The 21,069-nt window shown below is 43.2% G+C and overlaps 1 protein-coding gene across 2 annotated transcripts in view; it reads right to left on the bottom strand.

Annotated features, from left to right (window-relative positions):
* LOC106584023 (low-density lipoprotein receptor-related protein 8) overlaps positions 1-21,069 on the bottom strand; it is a 271,370-nt gene that overhangs the window by 36,788 nt on the left and 213,513 nt on the right. For both annotated transcript variants that reach the window (XM_014168792.3, XM_014168793.3), the window contains exon 10: positions 3,379-3,550. In XM_014168792.3, coding sequence (XP_014024267.1) covers positions 3,379-3,550 — 172 coding nt within the window. The remainder of the gene's footprint in view (positions 1-3,378; positions 3,551-21,069) is intronic.

Genomic DNA, 21,069 nt, shown 5'->3' with positions numbered 1-21,069 from the left:
TCTGAAGTAGCTACGCTATGACTCTTCCTTAATTAACAGGCTAACAATGGTGAAAGAACATTTGCTGTGAGTTAAAGCTTTTGTACAGAGGCATGTTTTTTGGACTTTCGTATTATACTTCCAGTTATGTAGCCAATGTTCAATTTCATTGACTCAGTGTATATATGTGTTTATTTTTGTGCTGTTTGCTTTATGGACACCAGTGAGTGAACATTGTAATCTACATTTTTCTTGTAGAGGAGTGCCTTTTCGACTTTTGTATTATACTCACTTACATTGTTGTAGCTTATGTTCAAGTTCCATGAATGTGTGAAGTTTTTTGATACCTTTGATATGCTTGATGCTTGAATATAAAGATAATCATTTGAACATTTGAGCTAACTCTGTATATCTCATTCTCTTTTTAAAAAGTGTAGGCTAATTGTTTTGTGTCTAGCCTTGTACATTTGTATGTGCTATGATTGGTGTATTCCTAGTGAGTTTTTGAGGTTGCACCTATAGCCATAGCATACCTTGAAAACTCAGTGTTCAGATAGGCTACTTGTTGGTCAGTCCCAAATGTTTGTGTTTTGTAATGTGGATAACTTTCTTCCCAGATTAACATAATGGCCAAATTTATAACTAGTGTGGTACCCGTTACATCAACAAATAGGGTTAGCCTACAAAATTAGCGGTCTGGTGGTTTGCGTGAACAGGGTGGCCTGGGATGGAGTCAAATTCCCGGCCTGAATTATTGTTTCAGTCCGCCCCTGGGTTTGTCTATATATGGAAAATACACGTTTCAAATTTTTGACCAACCGATTGGTCGAAAGAACAGACCACTTTCGGTAGACCAAGATTCTTTTGGGTCAGGGACAGCCCTACCCAGTGCACAAAGCGAGGTCCATACAGAAATGGTTTGTCAAGATCGGTGTGGAAGAACTAGACTGGCCTGACCTCAACTCCATCAAACACCTTTGGGATGAATTGGAAAGACGACAGCGAGCCAGGCCTAATCACCCAACATCAGTGCCCGACCTCACTAATGCTCTTGTGGCTGAATGGAAGCAAGTCCCCCGCAGCAATGTTCCAACATCTAGTGGAAAGCCTTCCCAGAAGAGTGGAGGCTGTTATAGCAGCAAAGGGGGGGACCAACTCCATATTAATGACCATGATTTTGGAATGAGATGTTTGACGAGCAGGTGTCCACATACTGTTGGTCATGTAGTGTACCTCTGATAGTCCCCCCTCATAGTGACAACAGCCTATCCTGGCCAGTAAAACCTCTGATAGGCTCTTGTCACCGTGGGGGAGGGACTGTGCTGGCCAGTAATTCCCAGACAGGGACACTTTAACCTGACACACCTTTAACAACTTCTGCCTTCCTCCTGCAGATGTATGATCTTAATTTGAGCAAGTTTGCTACAGCAGGAAAATAATCCTGCAGCAACAGGAAATGTGAAATGCTAAATGTGGATTATAATTAATGGACATTTCTTCTGGGGTTGATACATTTTTTGTAAGGGAAATTACAAACTTCAGAAGCCATTTTAAAACTCAAATACACTATATACGTTTTACATTTCCTGCATTGCAGGAAAGCTCTCATGCAAATGAATGATCAAATTAAGATCCAACATCAGTACTTCCTACAGAAAACAGCTGTTCGGATGGGCCTGTCTCCTTATGATCCGCAGACAAAACAGCCAGCCACTCTTCTTGTCTGACTTGTCTGAGTAACAGCAATGGGATGAGCTGAGAGGAGACAGAGCAGCTTCACTATGGAACATTACACCTCCACTACCTGGCTAGGCCTGTAGGAGCGATTTGGTTTTACCGGGACGCAGTGTCACATTTTACACCCTAACACAACAGGGAGTACAAACTGGGAGAGTGGAACCGAGGAGGACGGTGTTGAATAAGAAAACGGAGAGCGGTGTTAAGAATTAGGAGCAGGATGAGATAGAGACAGATGAGATACACATGGGGAAGAACACGAGAGAGAGAGAGAGAGAGGTGGATGGGGACAGACAGGGGAGGTAGACTGTCTCGTTAATTAGCTGTGCTATTGTTTATTTATTATTTATTTATTTATTGTTGATCTCAGATGTAATAATCCCAGCAGGGCTGCATCGACTGCATAGACCGCTACCACGCTAATCACTATTAATTAGAGATAGAATAACGAGGGAGGACGATAACACTGGCTCACCACAGACACACCTCACCACTCCTCCCCAAAGAACCAATCTTGCGTAAGTAGTTACGACTAGTACACAACAGGGGAATTTATAATATCCGTAGCTTCCCAGTGGGTATCGAGCTGTGTGGGTGGTGGCTAACATTAGCACGGCAGGGATTGGTACACAACACAGCAATTTCAGACCAGAGTGCGGAAAAGTGTATATGAATGATACCCGTACACTAATACTCGTCTACAGCATGTGCACTTGATGTGGCACTCCAGAAGGAGGTGTTTGGTTCTTTACACTTAAGACACCACCAGTGAGTGCCCTCCTGGTATGTGCTAGTTCTGAAGTGGATTACATAAAGACTACGTATAAATTCCAAATGAGTGTATTTGTGTCCTCTCTCCTTCTCAGGCCCTGGGGTGTGTGTGGGTGCGTGCGTGTGTGTGTGTGTGTGATGAGTAATGGGGTGATTATTCAGGCTGAGGAATTAGAGGCAGCATATGGTCCGACTGAGATGATTTAGTGCCCCTCCCTCCTTCCCACTACCTGGCAGGCTTCGAGTGACACCAACAGATACAGGCAGGGATGGTGGCAAGCTTGTCACACACAAACACACATACACCAGTGTGTGTTTCTGGCTCTATGTGTGAAGGACAAACAGCCCCATCCTGCACTATCCATCTCTCCATTCCAGGTGTCCTTCAGGCATCAGCGTCATCAACAATAGAGATTTTGAGGAGCGGTGGATGGGACAGAAGCAAGTGCGGAGGAAGAGCCGGACGGTTTCTTCCACCTCATTCTGAATGTTCTGGCAATCAGCACATTGTTTAGTCTGACAGGAATAGAAGCTAGTACGTGTGCTGCATGCTCGTATGCATGTCCAGTAGTTTTCTTTTGCACACTAATGAGGCACTCGCAATGCAAATAGGCCTGGATGGGTAGAGCTGTGACTCATGAGCCCGCCACTATCTGTACACATAGGGAGTAGTGGTGTGGCGCAGCCTTCAGCAGCCATCAGCGTACACACTCAGTCAGTCAAGAGAGGAGAGAGAGGAGAGAGTAGAGAGGCGAGCAAGGCCACTCTGTAATGTCAGGCCGATAAGCGCCCTCTCATTTGAATCACACAGACAGCAGATGGATAAAAGCTTCGAGTGAGTGTACATATATTGGATTGTGCACTGTGTGTGTACGCGTGTGTATGCGTTACCTGTAGATCTTGCGGTGGTATAGGTCACACCAGTACATCTTGTTGGTGGTGACATCCACATCCAGGGCTACAGCGTTCTTCAGCGTGGGGACCACCTGGGTGTAGTCTTTCTTCACTAGGTCAATACGACGGATCTCGTGACGGTTGGTGAACATCAGGTACGGGCTCTTCCCTGGCAGACAACAGAGAGATGCAGCATGAGAACATTCCAATTGATGAAAACACTGACACAGACCCGAGGCAAGCATTACCATGACAGAGAAGTAGAAGCTCGCCCCTGAGACGGAACGTAGACGGGAAACAACCACGAGAACGTTACTGCGATGAGAACATCGGTAGAGAGGGTTAAGTCCCCAGTCGAGTCATACCGAAGACCGAAGAAAATGGGACCTGAAGACTTATCTGCTTACCTTGGTACTCAGCATTAAGGCATGGATTGAGGGTTAGGCCCTGCGGCAGACCATTATCCTGTCTAGGGGGTGTACTTGTACGTCAGTCTGCCGCACGCTACGGAAACAGGAGATAGGATGTGGGCCGTTCTGGCTCTGACAAGGCTTACTTAGCATGACAAAGGCGCACATTCTAATGCTGTGAAACAGTTTAAACAGGTAGCAAGGTAGAGAAGACCGCGGTTGGTTGTCACACTTTTTACTTGTGCGTATTTCCCAGCACCAGTATATCTTACAAGAGATGATTGCCTTAGATTTTTGGGGAAACTGATTTGCAGGAACAAATTACCATGTGTTGTTAACCGAATCAAGGACAAGCTTTTTCTGAAAATCAGTAGCTGATATTTGGTTTAAACCTAAACTTAGAATGTACTCTCTCATCAAAGAGAACTACACCCCTGAACCTAACAAAAAGCCAAAGTTCAGTTTGTTCACAATGCCTGGAGGAGAAGTAAAAATATACTGTTTGTGTAGTGTGGCTAGATGGTAGCTGTACTTGCCATGATTATTGTATGCATATCATTTGTAAAAATGTATTTTGTTTTGAGTACATGTGGTCTGGGCAGCAGTAGGTCTATGACACTTCAATAAATCACATTAAAAAAAATCATCAAATCAATCTTCAATATCAGGAGAAAGACCAAGGTCTTTGGTTGAAACGGTGGCCCATTTTATCCTCATATCGTATTCCAACATGGTGTTATAAGCCATCAAACACACACTGTCCACTTGTGACAACCAGCCCCATCGCGGGTATGCGTGTGTGACAGAAGAAATATGTGTGAGAGCGAGGCAACGAAGGGAGCTCTTCATTGCGCAAGCACAAAAGAGATTGGGATTCATTATCATGTAGTCGATAGTGACAACCAACCACAAAGATGATGATAGTTACCATATGGCTTGACCTAGGAACTCAGAATATAGGTCTCCGTTTCCTCTTTTCAACAAACATAATTGTTCACGGATACTCCCATAATTGTCTCTTCAACACCCTCTCTTCCCTCCTGTCTCTGTCTATCTCAGGACATAAAGAGAGAATGTGGTCCATGAATCATCAGACCGTAGCATGCCTTTCTATTCCTGATACTGCAGATCCTCAAAACTGTGTATTTTCCTGGGGTGGTGTGTGTGGGGGTGTGTGTGCTCCTGTTTGTACATCTTCTACCCACGGCCTATTTCTCAGCAAAGTGAACGAACATGACTAATGTTTCTGAATAATTCCCACATGGACACACGGAGCCCGGGTTATTTTCCTGGGGTGGTGTGTGTGTGTGTGCTCCTGTTTGAATGTCTTCTACCCAAGGCATACTTCTACCCAAAGCAAAGGGAAAGAGCATGACTCATGTTTTTGAATAATTCCCACACGGGAAGATACCTTTGATTTGACCTCCAACACAACTGCACGCACGCCCTGATTTGCGATGCACGCACAAACACACAGCGGTAACAGTAAACACACACACATCGTCGATATATGCCTTCCTTGGCACTCACCTCAAATGTGAAATGATTGCCCAGCACTGGGCGCAAACTCGTGATGCTCGGAGCCGAAGCGTTCTGCTCAGACCACAGCGCTACTGCGGTTCACAGTGCAAGCCATGAGAATACTGATGATACCTGACGGTAATAGCACGTCATTTTTTACTATTTGGTTTTAAACATTCCCCAAAACGTTGAGTTGTTTCTATTTTAACCCTGTAACCACGCAGAATTTACCCTGTAACCACGCGGAATTAATGCATCAAAAAAATAGATGTCCATCCATAATATGTCAACATTAGGGACACCCCCAGGTGGTGAGAGTAGGCAACAACACATACGCCACGCTGACCCTCAACACGGGGTGCTCCTTAGCGGTGTGTGTTTAGTCCCCTCCTGTACTCCCTGGTCACCCACGACTGCGTGGCCGCACACAAAGTTTTTTTAATGCTGAGCATCTGTAGCAACTCAGTTTGCACTGCGATGCAGTGTCTTAGACCGCTGCGCCAATCGGGACGCCCCATCCACAAAGTTTTTTTAACGCTGATCAATTGCCTTGCACAAAGTATCAAAATACTAAAATACTACTTAAACAGGACTCTTAAATAATTTAATTTAAATGTTAATTACATTTTTTTGATAAAATATGGGGAAATAAATAAATAATGAAATGTTATATAAAGCAGCCCGTGTAATCATCTGCCAGAGAGTAGCCACAATTGGCCCGAGCCCCAAGTAGCACATTTGGGCCAGATAACTCACACCGGAATCGGCCCGAGCTCAATCATCATCAAGAGATATGTTGGACCCTATGTCAGAGAGATGTTTTTGGGACCACATCATGTCTATTGTCCTGCTAATAGCCCTTGTGAAAACATGTTTTCAAAAGGCATCCAGGGCCGACAGAGAAGTTCCTTACTTTTCCCCCTTCCACTTGCATTTTCTTCCATTTATTCCCATAGTAATTCGTTATGGTTTGCATTGCAAATGGGGGCATAAACTGGGTCAAGACACCAGCAGAGAAAGTAGACCTTTATGTAGGAAAATAAAGGTTCAATAAAAATAAATACATAAGACCTACAGCACTTTTAACAGCACATTACTCAACACTAGTGAGAATCATGTCGCCTACGGTAGGCCTACAATATATCTAAATATTTTTTTTTATCTCTACGTGTAGGTCTCCTGATTTAAACCTGATCGAACTTGTTGCAACTAAAATGTAGTTGAAATAATCATCTGCCTGATCGCCTGGCATGGATTGTGACTCCATCTCGTTCCTCGCTCTCTTCAACTCCGCCAATGACGCCTGACTCTACGCCAATGACGTGACTCTCCTTCAATAATTACATTTAGAGGATTGGAGGATTCTAAATTAATATCTAAGGCATATTTTTTTTCGTTAGGGAAAATCTGATCTGTGAGAATACGTCTTTTCTAAGGGGCTTTTATATAATTATAATGCAGGGTTAATAATAATAATAATCGCTTTGTTTAAAAAATAAGGATATTTTGGAGATGATTTCATTTCAAATAACCGAAAGTGAAGGGGAAAAGACCATTCTTGAACATGGGGTGAGACATTCTTACTAATTTGTAAATAAAGCCAGTTATTTAGAATGATTTATTTCTGGTTTTAGAGGGAGAGAAACCAAAAGCCCACCGTGCCTATTCTTTGAAAATCGTCAGTCCACATGTCAAGTGAAATTCCCCCACTGTATTAACCCAAGTTCTCTCTTAACTCTAGGACCACCGACAGTTTTTGTTGTTGTTGCCTGATGCAGGACGATGAAAACGCCTCCATTAATTGCCACAGTTTAGACTACCGATAAGATCAACGTTCTAACTCCCCCTTGTGATAGTGTGGTGCAATGACAGAATGCCACCGTCTACCACAAACGGTCGCGGCATAAACTTGTAACTTTTAAAGAAAGAACCACTGTAAGTTTGCGATGATGATGATGAGACAGCCTATAGGGAGGAGGTCAGTGACCTGGCAGCCTGGTGACAGGATAACAACCTCTCCCTCAACGTCAGCGAGACAAAGGAGCTGATCGTGGACTACAGGAAACGGAGGGCCGAGGACAACTCCAACACCGTCAGTAGCCCTTTCCTACAGTCAATGACCAAAAGTGCCTTCTTTGGCTTCATGGGTGGAATGTTATTCATATTTTGTCATAATTAAAAACAGACTCAATCCGGTGTTTCTATGTTATAGTTCAGTCTTCTGTGATGTTTATAAAGTGTAATATTGGGATGCAAACTTAAAATGTAATACATTTCAACTTCATATCTGACATGGTACAAGGGGTCTTCTTTTTTTAAGCCCACCATGTGTGTGAGGTGTATACTTTTGTTTCATTAAGACTACCAAGAATCACTTTGTGTGACCCTGATTTAGCCCACTGCAGTAAAAGGTTTTAAGTTTGTCAACGACATGGCGGTGGTAGGTCTGATCACTGACGACGATGAGACAGCCTACAGGGAGGAGGTCAGAGACCTGGCAGTGTGGTGCCGGGACAACAACCTCTCGCTCAACGTCAGCAAGACTACAGGAAACAGAGGGCCGCGCATGCCCCCATTCACATTGTAGGGGCTGTAGTGAAGCGGGTCGAGAGCTTAAAGTTCCTCGGTGTCCACATCTGCATCACCGCTTGGTATGGCACCTGCTTGGCGCTACATCACTGGGGCCAAGCTCCCTGTTATCCAGGACCTCTATACCAACCAGTGTCAGAGGAAGGCCCTAAAAATTGTCCAAGACTCCAGCCACCCAAGTCATAGACTGTTCTCTCTGCTACCGCACAGCAAACGATACCGATGCACCAAATCTGGAACCAACTGGACCCTGAACAGCTTCTAGCCCCAAGCCATAAGACCGCAAAATAGTTAACCAAATAGCTACCCTGACTATCTGCATTGACAATTTTTTTTTATAAACTTTTTTTTAATCATCACATACGCTGTTGCTACTGTCTGTCACTAGTTATATGTACATATCTACCACTGCACATCGACTCGGTACCGGTACCCCTTGTATATAGCCGAGTTATCGTTAATCATTGTGTATCTATTAGTACTTTTATCATTACATGTTTTACTTTTCTATTATTTCTCTATTTTCTTTCTCTCTGCAATATTGGGAAGAGCCCATAAGAAAGCATTTCATTGTTAGTCCACAACTGATGTTCACGAATAAAATGATTTAATACAATTTGATTTGAGATGAGGGTCATAGAGACACTGATCTCAACATGTAGCCGAGTAAGCCCACATCCTTCATGAGTGGTTCTCTCTCAACCTCCTCAGAGAATCACCATCTCAAGTATCTGTTATCTGTGTCTAGATGGTGAGAGGGGTGGGAGGGCGAGTGAGAGAGAGAGGATGAGTGAGAGAGAGAGAAAGAGGATAAAGAGAGACAGTGTGAGAAAGAGAGTGAGAGACAGCAAGAGTTCATTGGAGAGAGAACGAGAGAGAGAAGTAAGGAAGGGAGAAAGAGAGTGAGAAAGACAGGCAGATATATAGTGAGAGAGAGGTAGAGTGAGAGAGAGAGAGAGAGAGAGAAACGAAGGCAGGCAGTCAGGTGTTAACTGGCCCATGGTCTGGGTGAATGTGTTTTAAAATGGCCCTGAACTGACAGTGATGGACAGGGATGAACTGAGAGTGATGGATGGAGCCTCATCTCTCCCTCCCTCCCTCCCGTCTCCCTCGCACTCTTTCCCGCCGTCTCCCCTCATCCCGGAGACAATCGAGACAAAGTCGGGGCACTTGTTCCATCAGGCCAGGGCGCTCTGAGTTGGCTGCATGTATTGAACCAGGACAGACACACATACGTACATACACAAGCATACAGAAACACACGCACGCAGACACACAACCTTGCCACGCCTGGATGGGTTTCTCAGTCCCAGGCCCCCACAGGCCACAGCACGGGGAGCAAATATTTTCATCTTCACTGCGAGTTAGGATTCAATCATTTTCCCTGTCTGCTGGATTTGTACCCATCAATTTCAGCTGCTCTCCCACTAGGGAGGAGGGAGAACGAAAGAGAGAGAGAGAGAGAGAGAGAGAGAGAGAGAGAGAGAGACAGAAGACAGACAGACAGACAGAGAATGAGTGGCAGCATGCATAGGGAGGGAGAGACAAAGAGAGACATAAACAGATAGTGAGTGATTGGTAAAGAAAAGACGTTAACAGACAGAGAGAGGGAAATAAAGAAAGAGAGAGGGAGAGATAATGAAAGAGAGAGATGTCCTGCTGCCTCTGTCAACATAGGCCCCCAGCCCCTCATTCCCATCCCTGTTGTCACAGTGATAGATAAATCCTCCATAAAACTCCTGCTTCAGCATCAGCATGCTCCCAGGGCCCAGCCGGGGGTCAAGGGACCGGTGACGTCATCAAAGAGAGCCATCCTGCGGGGTAGCTGCTCTCTGATCCCTGTGCTACTACAGAGTCAGCCCCTCCGTTAGTGTGTGTTTGTGTGCGTGTGATGACAGGACAGTCCACATGCATTTTAATCTGCCATAACTCAGCCCTGCCCTGCAGCCAATTAAGATAAGCTTTGAAAAGGATAAGGCTGGGCAGATATGAAGCCGGGTCTGGGGAATCGATTTGACGTACAAATACAGTTAGTTACTGTTATTGAAAAAAAAAACTTAACACAGAGGGTGACGGAATGGAAGGGGAAGGATGAAAATGTGACTATTCTGAGTTGTTGGTTGATGTTTAGCGACACGAGGTCTAAGTGGGTGTATATATTCTCTCTTGGATCGTTAGATTAATGCAGATTGGAGAATAAAGATGTCCGCCTAGGCCAGAGCAGCTTGGAGAAAACAAGAGTTTAGCAATACATAACAAAGGTTGAGACATCATATTCCCTGTATTAGTGAGACTACAATTAACGTTAAAAACAAGTAGTCTGTCGTGGTCGTGAAAAGTCCACTCTGCATTCTCTGCTAAATCCACAAGAACACTGCAGAATTTCCCTTGTCTTGTCAGAACAAACTAATGTGAGATGTCTATGTATTTTCCCACCAACACATGCAAAAACATACAGTTTACATGTAAAGAGTTTAATTCCAAAACACTATATGTGACACATTTCAGGAAACTAGGCGTATGTTGCGCTTCACTACATCACAGGAGAGGCATTTGAACGCAGTTTTTGTATTTTTATCTAAATGTGTTTTTTTTGGGCAGAAATGCCTTATGGAACATGTGAACTTTCATGTGCCTTAACAAAAGTATTATCTGTAAATCTGTAAATACTAATAAAATTGTTCAATTACGAGCCTAGTTGGTTCCGCTAGCCATGATTGGCTGAGATAATGGTCGGGCTGGACATTCCGAGAGATGAGTTCGGATTGGTTTGCCATGTAGCTAGCTTCTGTCTATAACATCAAATAAAATCAAACTTTATTTGTCACATGCGCCAAATACAACAGGTGTAGACCTTACCATGAAATGCTTACTTACAAGCCCTTTATCAACAGTGCAAGAAGACTTAAGAAAATATTTACCAAATAAACTAAAGTAAAAAAATAAATAAATACAAATAATACTAATATGAATAAAAAATATATAATAATAAAAAGTAACCCAATAAAATAACAATAACGAGGCTATATACAGGGGGTACTGGTACCTAGTCAATGTGCGGGGATACAGGTTAGTTGAGGTAATTTGTACATGTAGGTAGGGGTGAAATGACTATGCATAGATAATAAACAGCGAGTAGCAGCAGTGTACAAAACAAATGGGGGGGGTGTCAATGTAAATAGTCCGTTGGCCATTTGATTCATTGTTCAGCGGTCTTATGGCTTGGGAGTAGATGCTGTTAAGGAGCCTTTTGGTCCTAGACTTAGTGCTCCGGTACCGCTTGCCGTGCGGTAGCAGAGAAAAGTCTATGACTTGGGTGACTGGAGTCTCTGACAATTTTTTGGGCCTTCCTCTGACACCGCCTATTAAATAGGTCCTGGATGTCAGGAAGCTTGGCCCAGGTGATGTACTGGGCCATAAGCACTACCCTCTGTAGCGTCTTACTGTCAGATTCCGACCAGTTGCCATACCAGGCGGTGATGCAACTGGTCAGGATGCTCTTGATGGTGCAGCTGTAGAACTTTTTGAGGATCTGGGGACCCGCGCCAAATCTTTTCAGTCTCCTGTGTTTGGACCATGATAGTGTGTTGGTGATGTGAACACCAAGGAACTTGAAACTCTCGACCCGCTCCACTACAGCCCCGTCAATGTTAACGGGGGCCTGTTCGGCCTGCCTTTTCCTGTAGTCCACGATCAGCTCCTTTGTCTTGCTCACGTTGAGGGAGAGGTTGTTGTCCTGGCACCACACTGCCAGGTCTCTGACCTCCTTCCTATAGGCTGTCTCATCGTTGTCGGTGATCAGGTCTACCATTGTTATGTCGCCAGCAAACTTAATGATGGTGTTGGAGTCGTGTTTGGTCACATGGTCATGGGTGAACAGGGAGTACAGGAGGGGACTGACCACACACCCCTCAGGGGCCCCAGTGTTGAGGATCAGCGGGGCAGATGTGTTGTTGCCTACCCTTACTACCTGGGGGCAGCCAATCAGGTAGTCCAGGATCCAGTTGCAGAGGGAGGTGTTCAGTTCCAGGGTCCTTAGCTTAGTGATGAGCTTTGTGGGCACTATGGTGTTGAACGCTGAGCTGTAGTCAATGAACAGCACTCTCACATACAGTATATCACAAAAGTGAGTACACCCCTCACATTTTTGTAAATATTTGAGTATATCTTTTCATGTGACAACACTGAAGAAATGACACTTTGCTACAATGTAAAGTAGTGAGTGTACAGCTTGTATAACAGTGTAAATTTGCTGTCCCCTCAAAATAACACAACACACAGCCATTAATGTCTAAACCGCTGGCAACAAAAGTGAGTACACCCCTAAGTGAAAATGTCCAAATTGGGCCCAAAGTGTCAATATTTTGTGTGGCCACCATCATTTTCCAGCACTGCCTTAACCCTCTTGGGCATGGAGTTCAGAGCTTCACAGGTTGCCACTGGAGTCCTCTTCCACTCCTCCATGACGACATCACGGAGCTGGTGGATGTTAGAGACCTTGCACTCCTCCACCTTCCGTTTGAGGATGTCCCACAGATGCTCAATAGGGTTTAGGTCTGGAGACATGCTTGGCCAGTCCATCACCTTTACCCTCAGCTTCTTTAGCAAGGCAGTGGTCATCTTGGAGGTGTGTTTGGGGTCGTTATCATGTTGGAATACTGCCCTGCGGCCCAGTCTCCGAAGGGAGGGGATCATGCTCTGCTTCAGTATGTCACAGTACATGTTGGCATTCATAGTTCCCTCAATGAACTGTAGCTCCCCAGTGCCGGCAGCACTCATGCAGCCCCAGACCATGACACTCCCACCACCATGCTTGACTGTAGGCAAGACACACTTGTCTTTGTACTCCTCACCTTGTTGCTGCCACACACGCTTGACACCATCTGAACCAAATAAGTTTATCTTGGTCTCATCAGACCACAGGACATGGTTCCAGTAATCCATGTCCTTGGTCTGCTTGTCTTCAGCAAACTGTTTGCGGGCTTTCTTGTACATCATCTTTAGAAGAGGCTTCCTTCTGGGACGACAGCCATGCAGACCAATTTGATGCAGTGTGCGGCGTATGGTCTGAGCACTGACAGGCTGACCCCCCACCCCTTCAACCTCTGCAGCAATGCTGGCAGCACTCATATGTCTATTTCCCAAAGACAACCTCTGGATATGACGCTGAGCACGTGCACTCAACTTCTTTGGTCGACCATGAAGTTGAGTGCACCTGTCCTGTTAAACCACTGTATGGTCTTGGCCACTGTGCTGCAGCTCAGTTTCAGGGTCTTGGCAATCTTCTTATAGCCCAGGCCATCTTTATGTAGAGCAACAATTCTTTTTTTCAGATCCTCAGAGAGTTCTTTGCCATGAGGTGCCATGTTGAACTTCCAGTGACCAGTCAGTATGAGGGAGTGTGAGAGCGATAACACCAAATTTAACACACCTGCTCCCCATTCACACCTGAGACCTTGTAACACTAACGAGTCACATGACACCGGGGATGTCACGTCCTGACCAGTAAAGGGGTTATTTGTTATTATAGTTTGGTCAGGACGTGGCAGGGGGTATTTGTTTTATATGGTTTTGAGTGTGTGTTTATGTAGAGGGGCGTTTTATTTATGTTTCCGGGGTTTTTGGTTTAGTTCTATGTTGTACAGTTCTATGTCTGTTTCTAGGGTGTTTATTTCTATGTTTAGTATTTGGGATTGGGGCCTTCAATTGGAGGCCGCTGGTTATCGTTGACGTTGATTGAAGGTCCTATAATTAGGAGTTTGTTTGTTTTGGGGATTGTGGGAGATTGGTCTTTGTATTGCTGTGTGAGCCTACAAGACTGTTTGTCGTCCGTTCATCGTTTTCTTGTTTTGTTTCGTGTTTAATAAAAATGAGCATTCACATACCCGCTGCGCCTTGGTCCATCCATTACGACGACCGTGACAGGGGAGGGAAAATGGCTAATTGGGCCCAATTTGTATATTTTCACTTAGGGGTGTACTCACTTTTGTTGCCAGCGGTTTAGACATTAATGGCTGTGTGTTGAGTTATTTTGAGGGGACAGCAAATTGACACTGTTATACAAGCTGTACACTCACTACTTTACATTGTAGCAAAGTGTCATTTCTTCAGTGTTGTCACATGAAAAGATATACTCAAATATTTACAAAAATGTGAGGGGTGTACTCACTTTTGTGATATACTGTAGGTGTTCCTTTTGTCCAGGTGGTAAAGGGCAGTGTGGAGTGCGATTGAGATTGCGTCATCTGTGGATCTGTTGGGGCGGTATGCGAATTGGAGTGGGTCTAGGGTATCCGGGAGGATGCTGTTGATGTGAGCCATGACCAGCCTTTCAAAGCACTTCATGGCTACAGACGTGAGTGCTACGGGTCTGAGGTCATTTAGGCAGGTTGCCTTTGTGTTCCTAAGCACAGGGACTATGGTGGTCTGCTTGAAACATATAGGTATTACAGACTCGGTCAGGGAGAGGTTAAAAATGTCAGTGCTGCTCTCGTGCATGATTTAGTGTTGCTTGCCTCGAAACGAGCATTAAAGGCATTTAGATCGTCTGGTAGGCTAGTGTCACTGGGCAGCTCGCGTCTGGGTTTCCCTTTGTTGTTAGTAATAGTTTTCAAGCCCTGCCACATCCGGCGAGCGTCAGAGCTGGTGTAGTAGGATTCAATCTTAATCCTGTATCGACGCTTTGCTTGTTTGATGGTTCATCTGAGGGCATAGAGGGATTTCTTATAAGCGTCCGGATTAGTGGCCCGCTCCTTGAAAGCGGCATTTCTAGTCTTTAGCTCGATGTGGAAGTTGCCTGTAATCCATGGCTTCTGGTTGGGATATGAACGTACGGTCACTGTGGGGACGACGTCGTCAATGCACTTATTGATGAAGCCGATGACTGAGGTGGTATACTCTTCAATGCCATTGGATGAATCCCGGAACTTATCAGTCTGTGGTAGCAAAACAGTCCTGTATAGTAGCATCCGCGTCATCTGATCACTTCCGTATTGAGCGAGCCACTGTTACTCCCTGCTTTAGTTTTTGCTTGTAAGCAGGAATCAGGAGGATAGAATTATCGTCAGATTTCCAAAATGGAGGGGGGGGGAGAGCTTTGTATGTATCTCTGTGTGTGGAGTAAAGGTGGTCTAGAGTTTTTTTTTCTGCTGGTTGCACAAGTGACATGATGGTAGAAAGTTGGTCAAACGGATTTAAGTTTGCCTGCATTAAAGTCCCCGGCCACTAGGATCGCCGCTTCTGGATGAGCATTTTCTTGTTTGCTTATGGCCTTATAGAGTTGGTTGAGTGCGGTCTTAGTGCCAGCATCGGTCTGTGGTGGTAAATAGACAGCTACGAATAATATAGATGAGAACTCTCGTGGTAGATAGTGTGGTCTACAGCTTATCATAAGGTACGAGCAATACCTCAGGTGAGCAATACCTCAAGACTTCGTTAATATTAGACATTGCACACTAGTTGTTATTGACAAATAGACACACACCCACCCCTCATCTTACCAGACGTAGCTTCTCGGTGCATGGAAAATCCCGCCAACTCTATATTATCTGTGTCGTCATTCAGCCACAACTCGGTGAAACACAAGATATTACAGTTTTTAATGTCCCGTTGGTAGGATAATCTTGATCGTAGGTCATCAGTTTTATTTTCCAATGAGTGCACGTTGGCCAATAGAATGGATGGCAGTGGGAGTTCCAGTTCGTGGTGAGTAATCACTGTTCTGATGTCCAGAAGTAATTTTTGGTCATAAGAGACGGTAGCAGCAACATTATGTACAAAATAAGTTAAAAAATAAGTTACAAACAACAACAAAAAACTAAAACAAAATAGCACAGTTGGTTAGGAGCCATCCTCTCCAACGCCATCTTGAGCTGCTTAATTTGTGTAGATAATCCTTTCTAAAGCAGATTTTTTGAAAGATATTACGAAGAACTGCAAAAGTGTTGCTAAGGCGCTCCACTTTCTGGAGAACCGAGTTTTGAAATTAGTGGAATGCCAAGTGGAAGAAGAGTATGATAGCTAAGGAAATTCAGGTGTTTGATTGCAAATGCGGAGGGAGCCGAAAAGAAAACACAGAAGGCTGTTGTATAAAATACCTGTCTCCGGATTACATCTTCAAACTAAGGGAAACCATGGAATCCGTGACAGAGAGGGAGAAGTGTTCCTCCATGTATATGGGTAAGAGTCTACCTAGATACATTTTCAGAAAATATACGTTTCTAATTTTGTCAGACAGTCATTTTCAATGCAAGTTAAAGCGTACTGTTAGCTAGCTAGCTAACGTTAGCTGGCTGGCTGGCTCGCTAGCTAATGTTAAGTGTATGATCTGTGTAGTAATATTATTCGTATCTCAGATACATTTGCATTGCTAGTTATAGCCTAATGTTAGCTAGCTAACATTGACCCTAGCAAGTGGGTTAGCTTTAGCTACCTGTAGATTCATGCAGGGTAATTATGGTTCATTGTTTAGCTAGCTAGCTACATGTCTATACAAAAGACTCCACTGTGCAAGCAACCATTTCACTGTACCGTTTACACCTTCTGTATCCTGTGCATGTGACAAATACACTTCGATATTATTAGACATAGTGTGTGTTTACCAGAGACGGCAATGTGAAGAACAACATGACCTGCACCAAAGTCAAATTAGGATATAACGTTAGGCCAACGAGACAGTGTCCAAGTTTTAAAATTCTCTGGTAGAATGCCCTGCTTTTATTTCGTCACACTCACAACCATAAGTTATTTTCTGTAATTACCTCACCATTAACTTGTAAATAATGATCTTGTTCTGAGTTTATTTTCCTGTAATAATGAATACAAATTAGGTAAAGTTAAGGCGTTGTCAGCTATATGATATGAGCTGTGTTCCAATACTCATACTAACCGCACTAACCGTACTATTTGTGACGTGAATTGAGTATAGAGTATGCTTATTGGTCATTGTACGGCTGTCGCTCTAAATTTGCCAAAATACAAAGTATACATGGACACTATTTCTGTGCTTTTAGGGCCCATAATGCAATTCTTCAGAAAATGGGCGTGACTTCACAACATTTTCAGATTTTCAGTCTAATATACATCGTTGAGAACGTATGAGATTGTGTGTCTGTTGATGTGTGTGTGTGTGCGAGTGTATGTGGGCGGCAGGTTTTTCTCCGCAACGTCACTATTACCACTACAATTTGTTATTATCAGTAGCATTTCATTATTATTATTCAAAGTTACTACCTCTAAATATTAGTCTAGTATACAAATTAAGAAATGTCAGATTGGAGAGGATTGTCACATTTTCGTATTGACTCAAAAGAAACATGTGCAATTTCACTATTGAATCCCACTTTTTCCCTTTCTTTTATGTTTCATATCATTTTTGATGTGTCCATTTTATTTAAATGTATGTTACTGTTGTCTTAGGCCTATAAGGCCCAACGTGAAAAGGGGTTTCTGTTTGTTCACTTGTTTACATGGATATGCTTCTTAATAAAACCTATTTGAAACAAGCCATTACACTTTGTTATTATCATGGCATTTCATTATTCTTATTCAGGTTATCACTTATATATATTAAATCTACAAATTAAGAAATGCCAGGTTGGAAAGGATCTGTCGCATTGAGTCAAAATAAAGATATGTGCAACAAATTATGACAAGTGTTATCACGTCCTGACCAGTAAAAGGGGTTATTTGTCATTAAGGTTGGTCAGGGCGTGGCAGGGGGGTGTTTGTTTTGTGTGTTTGGGTATTGTGGGTTTAGGTTCTAGTTTTCTATTTCTAGTTTAATCTAGCTTTTCTATTGTTATGTGAGTTTTGGCAATGACCTCCAATTAGAGGCAGCTGGTTGTTGTTCTCTCTAATTGGAGGCCATATTTAGTTGGGTTTGTTTTCACTTGTGTTTGTGGGTGGTTGTTTCTAGTATAGCCTGTGCACCTTACTGGACTGTTTTTGTCGTTTGTTTATTTTGATTAAGTGTTTTCTTTAATAAAATAAGAAGATGAGCACTTTACCCGCTGCGTTTTGGTCCCCCTCCAACGACGCTTGTGACAAATGTGAAGAAAATGTTGAGCAATGTAATAAAGTAACGACTTTTCAAATAAGTTATATTACACGTTATGTTGGCTGACAATTTGTTATGCTACGCTATCCTTACGAACCGCATAGCATTACAGCAGTATGCACAGGTATGTTAGCTAGTTACATAACGTTAGTTGGCTACTAATACATCGAACTTGCCAGGCAGTATATTAACTATCCACTATCTAACTAACTACCCAAATTTTATTGACTTGATTATTCACATCATTCTTAGCTAAGTGGTATAGTCGTTGTGCGTTTCAATGGACATTGTTAATTCTGGCTATCTACTCCGATTTCAGAGCACTCTGACGCAGAATAACTGATTTACGAATGCTCAGCACCCGTTGACTATGGCCGATGTCGGCAATTTTTTTAATGTATTTAATTGTTTCCATCTGCACAGTTACAGTCACCAATGCTCTGGATAACATGAAAACAGCCTAATCAGCTCTGCTAGGGCAAGTAAAATGGTCAGAGTGAGGTGTTCTCTCATTTGTGTCTGGAAGTAGCTAGCAAGCTAGACAACGTTAGCCAGTTAGCTTGGGTGCTGTTGAACGCTCGGATCAACAGTTCTCCTCAGCCAGTGGCAGTGTGCGCTATGAACGCTCCGAGAGCGAAATGCTCTGAATTTAAGAACGGACAATCTGACATTATTTGAACTGGCTAGCCAGAAAACGTAACATTAGCTAACGAGAGGAGAGAGAGAGAATTTTTCCCTTGTGTACTTTAACTATTTTGCACATCGTTACACCACTGTACATAGCCATAATATGACATTTTAAATGTCTCTATTCCGTTGGAACTTTTGTGAGTGTAATGTTTACTGTTTATTTTTTATTGTTTATTTCACTTTTGTTTATTATCTATTTCACTTGCTTTGGCAATGTAAACGTATTTTTCCAATGCCAATAAAGCCCATTGAATTGAGAGAGAGAGAGAGAGAGAGAGAGAGAGAGAGAGAGAGAGAGAGAGAGAGAGAGAGAGGAACGGCTGGTTAAACAGTAGGGAGTCATCCAGGCATTGGATCTTCTCCCTCTGACCTGTCCATATGGCTGTAGCTTTCCTGTTTCTCGTGTTCCCTCTCTTCCTCTTCTATATCTCTCTTTTTGTCCTCTTCTCTCTGATCCAACTCTTTCCCTCGGCCTTGCCTATCTCTCTGCGTCTCTGTATTGTCCTCCCGTCCTTCTTCTTACTGTCTCTCCCTTGCTTTTCGTCTCTTTCCTCTCTCTCACTACGCTCCCTTTAGGCTATCCCTCCCTCCCTCCATTTAAATATATAACAGTGCGGTGTCCTTCCGAGCAGCTGCTAAGACAAGCAGCAATGTCATCCAGCTCTGTCTCGTATGGCCGTTCCTCTGCTCAGCTCAGCCCCCAGTCTGTCATAACGAGACTAGAACAGAGGCTATAGAGCAGACGCAGACACCAGGACTGGATGGGCTCAATCACAAACAGTGCTCTCTAAAGCGCTAGTCTGACATGGATCTAATGGATTATACACGAAGAGTTTATTTCCAAAAGTATTTCTTTCTTTCCCTCTCTCCCTTCTCCCTCTCCAGGAGCGATCGTCTGAATATGAAGGGAAAAACGGCACACCTCAGTGTTTATGAAAATAGAGTAAATATAGATTTAACTGCTTGCATGATGTGGATTGGGCTGTAAAACAGACGGCTCGTGATGTAGAGAATGCTGCAGTACAATTGCCGACACAGGCACACACAAATGCACGAATGCACAAAGGAAACAGTGACAGCCAATCAGTTAGTCATTAACTGTTAGTGAGTGATACTGCACCCAGGGGTAAACAAAATAACAATACAATTAAACTATTGAGGTGAAATGACTTGTGGGAATCAACTTGCCGAACTGTACTTATAGGAGAACTGGAGAGAGCTGTTCAGCTCATAACAATGAACGAAACATGTGAACCTAACATGACGCCAACCTGGGAGTCGTAGTTTTAATTAGCTAACACACTGTTCATAGCAACTAAAGAGCCATATGGGATACTTTTGTCTAAATCAATATGTGTGGTAGCTACGATTAAAACTAGCAAAACACTTCAGAAAGTAAGTCAAATAAGTATTCTTATAATGCTTTCTCTATCCGGCCTCCAGGGGCCTTCTAAGTTAAGACAATATTCAGGCATTTCCAGTGAGCAGTTAAAAAGTTCAAAGTGTTTGAATAAAAAACTGTAATAATGGGCCAATGTCCTTGAATCAGTGTTTGGATGAAGGGTAATAATGGTATGGAGTTCTCTGAACACGGTTTTGTGCCTTCAGGCCAGAACACAAAAAGCCTGAAGTTTCCAGCTCAGCGTGATGTGCTTAACGACATCGTCACTTCAGCTGTCAGCTCCTGTAAATGTAATAAACCTAGCACAGTGGAAATGTGAGCGTGTGTTATCTGTAAAATTGGTGTGAGTGTGTGCATCGTCGAGAACGTACGAGGTTGTGTGTCTGTTGATGTGTGTGTGTGTGTGTGCGAGTGTATGTGGGAGGCATGTTTTTCTCCGCAACTTCACTATTACCACTACATTTTGTTATTATCAGTAGCGTATCATTATTATTATTTAAAGTTATTACCTCTAAATATTAGTCTAGTATACAAATGAAGAAATGTCAGATTGGAGAGGATTGTCACATTTTCATATTGACTCAAAAGAAACATGTGCAATTTCACTATTGAATCCCACTTTGTTGTTTTTCCTTTTCTCTTCTTTTTCATTTATGTTTCATGTCATTTTTGATGTGCCCATTTTATTTAAATGTATGTTACTGTTGTCCCCCCTTAAAAGGGGTTTCTGTTTGTTCACGTGTTTACATGGATATGCTTCTTAATAAAACCTATTTGAAACAAGCCATGAAATCAAATTTATTTGTCACATACACATGGTTAGCAGGTGTTAATGCAAGTGTAGCGAAATGCTTGTGCTTCTAGTTCCGACCATGCAGTAATATCTAACAAGTAATAATACCTAACAATTCACAACAACTACCTTATACACACAAGTGTAAAGGAATGAATACGAATATGTACATACAAATATATAAATGAGTGATGGCCGAACGGCATAGGCAAGATGGAGTAGATGG

This window comes from Salmo salar, chromosome 23 (assembly GCF_965601325.2).
Source record: "Salmo salar chromosome 23, fSalSal1, whole genome shotgun sequence".
Classification (NCBI taxonomy): domain Eukaryota; kingdom Metazoa; phylum Chordata; class Actinopteri; order Salmoniformes; family Salmonidae; genus Salmo; species Salmo salar.
The sequence above is the reverse complement of the archived record's forward strand: the minus strand, read 5'-3'. Positions and strand labels throughout refer to the sequence as shown.